Here is a 10,000-nt window from a genome sequence, read left to right on the forward strand (position 1 = left end):
GCTGTTCTGCCAGCGGGATCATTGCTATTTATTTTTATCTTATAAGCCTCATGCACTTTGGAGAAATACAATTTATTTAATAATATAAATTATACTACTAATGATAGTAATGATGATAGACATTAGATGTTCTGCCAGCAGGATCGCTGCTATTTTTCATTGTTTTTAAGCCTGATGCACTTCTGAGCCATACAATTATTTTTCACATCGTTTCACATATTAGCCAAAGAGTGAACTATGTTTTATAAGCACCATCCAACGACTGTTGATATGAAACCACAATTATTTTGTGGAAGATGTGGCAAACATATGAGATTACTCTTTGACCCAGCTCTATGTCAAAATAGATAAAATTGTAAAGCAACCTGTCCTTTTTAAAGCTTAAAAATCTTTAACCTTTTGATCTTTAAAACCCTTTAACCTTTTGAAAGTCTTTCTAAAATCCGTTTGTCATCCGTTACCTTCAGTCAATGTGTGAACTGCAGTAAGTGACGTTAAGAAGACATGATCCGTGGAATAGGCTACAACTTTTGACATAAATGTATTTCACACACCTCAACTGGTAGGTGAGTGACATGAAATGACCCAAAAGTTTCTGATTATAAAAAAATATATATAAAACTCCGACTCTGACCATTACGCTTTAACTTTATGCACATTTCGGTCTTAGACCATCAGGTAGGCTAAATTTTCCACGATCCATGGAAATGAAATCTGATTTAAATGTGAATAGTTGTTCAATGAAGCTGAACATGGAGAAGGAGGAGGAGAGAGGAGGTGGAGCTGTATCATCCTTTATCTATTCTGCCTTATTGTACAAAGTTGGTTCTTCGCTCAAAGTTGGCTGTTCCAGTTGGACAGATGCCACTTCCTCCAGTGGTGCAGAGATAATAGCCCCTGGTGCTCCATCATTAAGTTACAACTGAGTCTGCTGTTTGAATAACAAGTGAAAAAGAAATCTTCAAAAAAGCTCCAGAACAAGTCAAACTGCATACAGACTGAATGTTTTGATGAGTACATTAGTCTCAGTCACAAGGGACTTGTGGCTGGCTGATGCCGTGCAGATAAGAGAAACGTCCCACAACCTGCATTAATAACTCTTCTCGTTAACCCTGTGGGTAACACTTTGTGTCCATATTTATGTGGTCTACGCAAGGGTGTCATGTAACTAGTCTCGTGTCAGGAACATTAATGAGACATTTTTGATGGAAAGCAAATTGGTCCACTTCAGAAAGACTTGGCCAGGTTACTTCCCTTTTTCAAGAGCCAATCTTGATGCTTATGACTGTTGTCATAAGGTGTCATTGTTTTTTTTTTTTTAATTTCATGAACCTAATCAATGTGAACCTGGCATTTGAAAAACTAAATGTAACCTTATGACATTGTAAGTCGGGAAACATCGATAATGCATCATTGTTCCTGGCATGTGCCATGTCATTCGTATGACCGTTACATGACACACTTGACATGAAATGAAGACCATGTCAAGTAAAGTGTTGTTAACCTTCTTTTCATGTGGGCAGGTACTAGAAGAAGCACAAGGGCTTGTTGCAGATGTCCACCACTCACCTTCTCACATCTTCCCTTGCTCTGTGCAGGTACTCTATCGATCGGCACACAGACCTGGATCGGTTTTTCAACGTCTACCCGGGAAATGGCTCTGTCTACCTACAGAAGGCCCTTGACAGAGAAGAGGCGAGCTGGCACAACATCTCCATCAGGGCTGAAGAGTTCAGTAAGTCACCGTAGAACATTCTCTGGATATCTCTATTTAACTGCTGACACTGTAGTTTTGAGTCAAGTGAAAATGCCAACTGTTACAGGCAAGTTGCTAAAGCTGCTCTGTGAATTGAGGTTGTGAGGTTGATAAGTCAATTCACAGCATATTGACTGAAGTATTATGATATGACTGCATTTCAAAGCTAATGCCACAATAGTGTAGCTAGCAGTATTCTATGGTTTATTTCTCCTTTATTTCACTAGGGTAGTGACATTGAGGCTGTTGCCTCTTTTCCAAGTAAGCCCCAGCTAAGAAAGAAGCAAAAGGCAAAACTTACTACATGGAATTTAAGTCGTTTCAATTACGTTTTTTTTTTTTTACTGTGTACTACCGTACCGTACCTGTGGTTGCATGATGTCTGCTTCTGTCCTTCCTCCAGACAACCAGAACCAGGTGAGCCGTGTGCCCGTGTCCATCAAAGTCCTGGATGTCAATGACAACCCCCCAACCTTCGCCACCTTGTACGAGACCTTTGTCTGTGAAAATGCCAAAGCTGGACAGGTGAATAAAGCCCTCCTTATCCCCCTTAACCCATTCACTCCACCCTCCTCCCCTACCCCAGTCACCCACCCCACTTTATCATTCTACACTTCTCCACCTCTCATCTAACCTTCTCATTCATCCTGTATGCACGTACTTCTTACTAAACGACCCCCTTGCCAGATATCTCACCACATTTCTCCTCTCCTCTTCTTTTCCCCTGAGAAATGTCCCCCTTTCTTTTCCTTTTCTCTTTTTCCCCTCCTCTCTTCTCATCTGATTATGTTCTCCATCTTTTGCGCTTCATCACCCACTCCACCTCTCGTTCGTCTCTGACAAGCCTATAGCACCGCCGACGCTACACTACTGGTGTGCCTTTGAGTGTGACCTTCCCCCTGGAGAACGAAATCTGATAAACCTGACTAGTCAGGAGAGAAATGTGGTTCCCGAGAAAAGGAGGGGGGGAAAGCTGAAAAGGGGTTGGGGGGGGGGCGGGGTGTAGACGAGAGAAAATGTACTGTACACCTGGGCATTCCAGTTGGGGGTTCTCTACACAGCCTTGTGTTGTGGCGTCTCAGTACATTAATAAACCATTGGAGTCTATTATCTTGCAAAATTGTGGCAAATGTGGAAATAAACGCAGTGTGCCGTGAAAAGGTACACTCTGATGATCTCCTCAGAATGCCAAAACTCAACCCTCCGAAGGATGTTCATTCTCTCTCGTTGCTGATTCATTCAAAGGGAAATGTGTCCAAATTACACTTTGACAAAAGAGATACTTCAGGGCTGTCCCTGATGTTCTCTTCTTTGTGTCTTTGTGTGTGTGTGTGTGTGTGTGTGTGTGTGTGTGTGTGTGTGTGTGTGTGTGTGTGTGTGTGTGTGTGTGTGTGTGTGTGTGTGTGTGTGTGTGTGTGTGTGTGTGTGTGTGTGTGTGTGTGTGTTGTCAACACCTCAGAGGATTCAGATGATCAGCGCCACTGACCCGGACGAGCCATTCATGGGCCAGCGTTTCTCGTTCGGCCTTGCGCCCGAAGCCACGGTCAAAGCCAACTTCACCGTCCGCGACAATAATGGTACGGTGTGTGTGTGTGTGTGTGTGTGTGCAGGGTCGCTGATAGCTTCCGCTAGGGCCGGGGACAAAGTCTCCTGAAAGGGCCCCCCACCCAATACATACAATGTAATGGGGACACACTTCTGGGCCCCCTGTCTCCCTGGGCCCGGGACAACATACCTGTTTGTCCCTCCCTGTCGGAGGGGCCTGTGTGTGTATGTGTGTGTGTGTAACTTGTGTGTTTCTGTTCCCATGACAACAGGCACCATCTGGGCCATAATGGGAACATTCATAATGCATTAATTAGGAGTTATAGCTCTTTCAAACAAGATTTATAACCTTTCCACAGGCAATGACAGAGAGCAGAATGTGTCGTAAATCATTACGGATCCAGACTTAAAGTTTCACTTCTTTTTAACTCCGGTTTCATTAGTAACACATGCGTACGATTTTTTTTTTCTTTTCTTTTCATTTTTTTGTAACTCAATTCTCCACCAGAGACCATTAATAATATGTCATCATCATGTAACTACAGCAGCACAGAGGTTAGATACTACTACTACTACTAGAGGCGGTAGCGGTGGAGGACGAATGACATTGTAATGAAACTCTGGGATTGTCATGAATGGACACAGCATTATTCATTAGAAAAAAACCTCTCTGTGATGGATGTTTGAATAGGCAACACCGCCATACTACTACTACTACTACTAGAGGCAGTAGTGGTTGAGGATGAATGACATTGTAATGAAAGTCTGGGATTGTCTTTGTCTTTGTTTGTGTTTGAACAGACAACACCGCCATGGTCCTGACGCTGCGTAGCGGCTACAGCCGCATCCGGCACAGCCGCTACCTGGTTCCCGTGGTGATCTCGGATGGAGGCAGGCCCCCGCAGAGCAGCACCAACACGCTGACAGTGCGCGTGTGCTCGTGCGACCGCGACGGCAACATGAAGCTGTGCAACGCTGAAGCGCTGGTGCTGTCGGCAGGACTCAGCACCGAAGCCCTGGTGGCCATACTGCTCTGCGTCTGCATTCTCCTGAGTGAGTAACAAACACAACACTGTAGCAGTGATCGGCAACCTGGATACAGTAGCTGTACAATCCAGTGTCGCATATTCAAAAAGACCTGCTGCTTTTAGCTGAACAATTAGGGCATTTGGCCAGGTAAAACTAGGACATTTGTAATTAGGTTTTCACACTGGATTGCACCTTATGGATCCAACTTGCCTATCACTGCACTGTATGTGAGCAAATACTGTTTTAAGAAGTGTTAATAAACTATACTGCTGTACAAAGGCAAAGTGAAGTAACTACATAGGCCTAGTATTTTCTTAAAATTGAGTTTAGACTGAAAATGGTCTTCATATTTCCTCCTTTATCTTGTGAGTTTTATGGTCCAAATGTGTCCTGTTTGAGAAATGTTGCCATTTCAAATTTGCAGTAACAAAATCCAACCTAATACCAACATTTTTCTCCCAGTTTCAATGTTTGCATAGTTACTGCACTTTGCCTTTGTAGGGCAGTATCAAATGCATATGAGGTGAGCACCACCATAGACTCTGTATATAAAAAAGAACATACATTAATTAAGCATACTGTATATACAGCACAGTCACTGATTACAACCTGCACAAAGACAGAAGGCCGCAATTTGAGAAAGCAGATTTATGTATCTGGTATCTGATCTGGAAACAGTCACTCTATAGCAGGTGGTTCTCGTGAAGTAGAAACGCTCTCTTTCCAAGGACAATGAAGAGCTTTAAGGAGAGTCAGTGAGCTTACTTTGGTAGTGATTACAGGAACTAGATAGCAATATCCCCATCTTCCATATTGCACTACAGTAAGCCTATAACACTCTTCATAAAACAGTCTGCTCATTCATGTCGTGTCAAGGGTGGTTTGCTTTTTTTGCTTTACCTAATGCCTACTTGGCTCAATATTTTTCTATACAGTAATGTACACTAAGATCAATGTTTATATGAATGCCATAGAACCTCTTTTCCGTATGTAGAGTAAAACTCTTCTGTGTAATATTCAGAGAGATTCTTGATGCAGTTACAAAAAATACATTATTGCTTCAGCATGTAATCTCCTTGAGCGATTCAGTAAAAAAAAAAAGTGCACCACAGTTGTCCGTTATGACTTAACCTTGCTGTTTCGTTCTAAATCTTAAAATATTTTTGTGTATGTGGATGTAGGTGTGTCTATAGTCTCTTTTCCACGCCTGTTTTTCTGGTAGGCCTACCGCTCGACACAACGCGACTCGGCTGCCACTTTTTGCTCTTCAATTGGGCAGAAGTGGCGGCAGAGTCGCGCTGTAGGCCTACCAGAAAACCAGCAGTGGAAAAGAGCCTTAGGTAGAACTATACTGTATGTGTGTGAATATGACTTTTTATTCCCCTTGCGCTGATCACAACTTAATGTCTCCCCCTGTTCCCTGTAACCTTGATGTCTCTCACCACAGTAATCATGGGTCAGTTTCTTTTGTTGGCCATCATCATTATGCCGTCACTGCTGCTTCCCCTCCTCCTCTCTTCTCATCTCCTCCTCCTCCTTCTCTTCATTGCTGCTCAGTATTGCTGCTCAGCTTTGCCTAGCCCCCTTCATATTTCAAAGTCACATTTTGGTATTGTTTCAAGAGTCCTTCAGAGTCATGCTGTTATCCCTGCTCGTTTCAATATACTATAATATAAAAGTCATAGTACTGCTGCTGCCGCTGCTGCAATTGCTTCTGCCATCTCTGTCTCTGTCTCTGTGTCTGGCTCGCTCTGTCTGTCTCTCACCCACTCGCGAGCTCTTTGGCTGCCTTGGCTGTCTCTTTGTGTGTCTTTGTTTTTTTTCCTTCTTCTGTCTGTTTTACTTTCCCCTCAAAGTCATGTTGCTCACTGTCTCCATAGTGACCATGTTGTCGCCTCTTTCTCTCTCTCTCTCTGTCTCTCACCCTCAACCCCCCACCCCCACCCCCACTCTCCCCCTGCCCTCCTCTCTTCCTATGTTCTTCCTTTCTCTTCCTCTCTTTCCCAATCTATTTCTGTCTTTCTTTCTTTCTTATCCCCATTTTTCCCCCGCTACAGTGCTGGTGGTGTTGTTCGCAGCCCTGCGCCGTCAGCGCAAGAAGGAGCCGCTGATCATCTCCAAGGAGGACGTGCGCGACAACGTGGTGAGCTACAACGACGAGGGCGGCGGAGAGGAGGACACGCAGGCCTTCGACATCGGCACGCTGCGCAACCCCGAGGCCCTGGACGACCTCACCAAGCTGCGGCGCGACATCATGCCCGACGCCGCCATGTACCCTCCCCTGGCACGCCGGCCGCCACCCTCCCTCGCCTCCGGACCCGGGGCTGGCGCTGCAGTGGCGGGCACACCAACGGGAGGCGGCGGACTGGCCATGGCAGCGGCGCTGCGCGACAACGCCGACGTGCGGGACTTCATCGCCCAGCGGCTGGCGGACAACGACCTGGACCCGGCGGCGCCTCCGTACGACTCGCTGGCCACCTACGCCTATGAGGGCAGCGGCTCGGTGGCACACTCGCTCAGCTCGCTGGAGTCGGCCACCAGCGACGGCGGCGACCACGACTACAACTACCTGAGCGACTGGGGCCCGCGCTTCAAGAAGCTGGCCGACATGTACGGCACCGAGGAGAGCGACAAGGACTCGTAACAACATGGCCGTAAATGCCACCGCCGCTCTTCGCTCTCTCTTTTCTCTTCTCTCCAATTTGATGATTTTGCCTGGATGACTTGACTTCCTGCTTAGGGGTACTCTGGAGAAGATACACGACCGAGCGAAAATACACAAACACACATACGCTCATATACACACAAGTGCAGAACACACACTCGTAACACTTCTCCAATTGCCTGGCTGACTTCCTGCTTAGGATAATCTGGAGATGAAGCACGCCAGAGCGAAATACACACACATACATACACGCACGCACACACACACACACACTTACGATATACAAATATGTACACACACTCGTAACACTTCTCCAATTGCCTGGCTGACTGCTCAGGGGCTTTGGAGGAAAAAGAAAATGTGGCCGAGCAAAATACACACAAACATAAATGCACTGACCTACATTTTCTCTTACACACACACACGCACTGACAAACTAGAGCTTGACTGCAAGTTTGCGCAGTCTCTGGATGTGAACCAGCTCTAGGCGGAGTGCTTGGGCTGTGGTTTAGGACAACTTTCATCACGAGAGAGAGATGGGAACTCCTGCAAAGGCTTCGACTTCCTATCTCTTATATTTCTTTTTGTTGGTCTCTTTATTGGTTTATTATTTTGATTTTCCCCAAGTGCCCTTTTGAGAAAAAAGACGTACTGAAAAAAACAAAGCAAGGAAGGAAAGAAAGGTAGAATGACGAAAAGAACGAAGGAAATGAAACACTGTCACACCACTAAGCCTAAGCCTTTGGGACAACCAGGAAGTACCTCTAAATCGCGTGACCTTGGGTCACGCATGATTGAGCCCCGGCTTTCACCTCTGTCTGGGCTTGATCCATGTCAGTATTAAGTTGCTCACTCTCTCTGGAGTAGGGAGCACTCCGACAAAAACACAAAACAAAAACAAACAACGGACACAAAGAAAGAGTGAGACGGTCTCCTCTCAGCCTGGATTCTGTATAGAAAACAAAAACAAAACATTTACTTCTGTCCTTACTTTTTTATTTTTGGTCAAGGCATCTGATACTCTGAAAGAAGAGAAGACAGTCCCTAGATGAAGTATACACACATCCACTCGTACAGATGCAATCTTCTACAACTCCCATGATCACACACACACATTGCAGTCTGTTTTCTTATTTATGTTTTGGGGATGGGATAGGGTTTATGTGTATAGTGTGTTTGAATATTATGTTTACTGTAACTCAGATACAATATGCTGCCTTATTGTGTTTGTGAGTTAGGTGAAATCAGCTCACGCATACACTCTCACACTCTCTCTCTCTCTCTCTCACACACACGCACGCACGCACACACAATATCCAAAGGAGAGAAGAATGACCTGTAGACATCGAACATACAACTTTTTGGCTTTACACCTGAAACAAAGACACTTCAAAATCGGGGTGGAGGGAGTTGAAAATACAAGAGGATAGTCATCCTGCTTTGGAATGCGAGAGATGTGTTTCTGGATGCGTGTAGGAGTGAGTACTGTATGTCTAAATACTGTATGTGAGTGTGTGTTTTTTTTTCCATTAACGGGGTACGCTAAGTTATTCTTGCACCAAGTGCAATCCTGCATACCATGTTATTTTTTAAGATGGTGGTGTTAGTTTTTGGCTGAACATAGTACATAACGGGTTCAGCTACCGCTATGACACTACAGAAAAAAAAGAAAAAAGTCGTGTTGGAAAAGTAGATGTCGAGGAAAACGGCAAGAAAGAAGGAAAAAATAGAACTGCTAGAGATTTAATCTTTAAGGGCAGGATGGGAAAAATCAATAGGACTGAAAGAGGAACAATTTGAGACAACCTCCGCACACACACACACACACATGCACACGCACGCACAAACACACACACACACCAGCCCCCCTTTGGTAGTGTAGAGCACTTGTATAGGCTAGTGTTGGAAAACCAAGAAAGCGATCAGGCGAAAAATCATACTGCAAAAGACCCCTAGACCCCCTTCACACACACACACACACACCACTCCTCATGTCCTCACCGTCATTGTTCTTCAATGATATATTTCTAACACATGAAAAACACTGTAATTATACACCACACCATGTCAGCAGAGCATCTCTCTTTGGGCGTTCTTGTACACATCAAGCTGAGATTCAATAAAAAAAAACAGACACAAACACTTCATTCCACCAATTATATACTAGCTATATGGCACTGTTTTTTGCAGTAGCAAAGGTGGCGTAGAGTAGACAATCGGCGGGTCGGAAGGGCCAGGGTTAGATTCGTGCGTGGTGACTATTTGTGAAAGCTTATCAATGTGGCTTCTTTTGCAAGCCTGTAGCGGAAAGTTTTTGATTTCTTTTTATTCAGGTTTTTTTTACGTTTGTATAACACAGAACTCACACAGGCCGATGTTTGGTGGATATCACATTCAAAAGAAGAAAAAGAAAAAAAAACACTGAAAAAACAAACTGAGTGTTGTTTGTTGCTGCTGTCAGGGTGATATTGAAGGAATTTGCTGATGGGGTGTGTGTGTGTGTGTGTCTTGTTTTCCTTTGACCTATCACCTGTATCGTACTGGCTGTCAGGGCAAGTATCGAGAGCATACAACGGAGCAGCACATTGGCTCGTTTCCGTGTATAACTAGACCTGGACCCGGGCAACACAGACGAGGAGACACAAACACAACCCTAACACCACCCAATCTTTTATCGAAGTCAAACACAAGGGAAGGAAGATATAAATTAATGAACGAACGAACAACCAAGAACCAATCGATCGCCCCTGAAGGATTTGCTGGACAGTTTTGCCCTTTCTCTCTCTCTGAATGTTGGTGTAGATAGAGGAAGCCTGGCTGCTGAGACTGCTGTGTCTTATGTTCTGTGGGTGAAGTTGTGTGTAGTCTGACCGTGCGAGTTTGTGCATTCTTCTGTTGTTCTTTCTCTCGTTCTCTCTCTTGCTCTCTCTTTTTTGTTCTCTTTCTCTTTCCTCCATTCGTCAGGACTGCAAGAGCATCACACACAAGGCAGGCGCCATCCACCC

At 44.8% G+C, this 10,000-nt stretch overlaps 1 protein-coding gene across 1 annotated transcript in view; it reads left to right on the forward strand.

Annotated features, from left to right (window-relative positions):
• LOC134455657 (cadherin-6-like) overlaps window positions 1–8,205 on the forward strand; it is a 115,258-nt gene extending 107,053 nt beyond the window's left edge. The window contains exons 8-12 of the mRNA XM_063206869.1: window positions 1,599–1,735; window positions 2,160–2,281; window positions 3,216–3,333; window positions 4,103–4,354; window positions 6,388–8,205. Of these exons, the coding sequence (XP_063062939.1) occupies window positions 1,599–1,735; window positions 2,160–2,281; window positions 3,216–3,333; window positions 4,103–4,354; window positions 6,388–6,974 (1,216 nt within the window). The 3' untranslated portion in view covers window positions 6,975–8,205. The remainder of the gene's footprint in view (window positions 1–1,598; window positions 1,736–2,159; window positions 2,282–3,215; window positions 3,334–4,102; window positions 4,355–6,387) is intronic.
• Window positions 8,206–10,000: the final 1,795 nt, after the last annotated feature.

The sequence above is a fragment of the Engraulis encrasicolus genome, chromosome 9, assembly GCF_034702125.1.
Source record: "Engraulis encrasicolus isolate BLACKSEA-1 chromosome 9, IST_EnEncr_1.0, whole genome shotgun sequence".
NCBI lineage: Eukaryota > Metazoa > Chordata > Actinopteri > Clupeiformes > Engraulidae > Engraulis > Engraulis encrasicolus.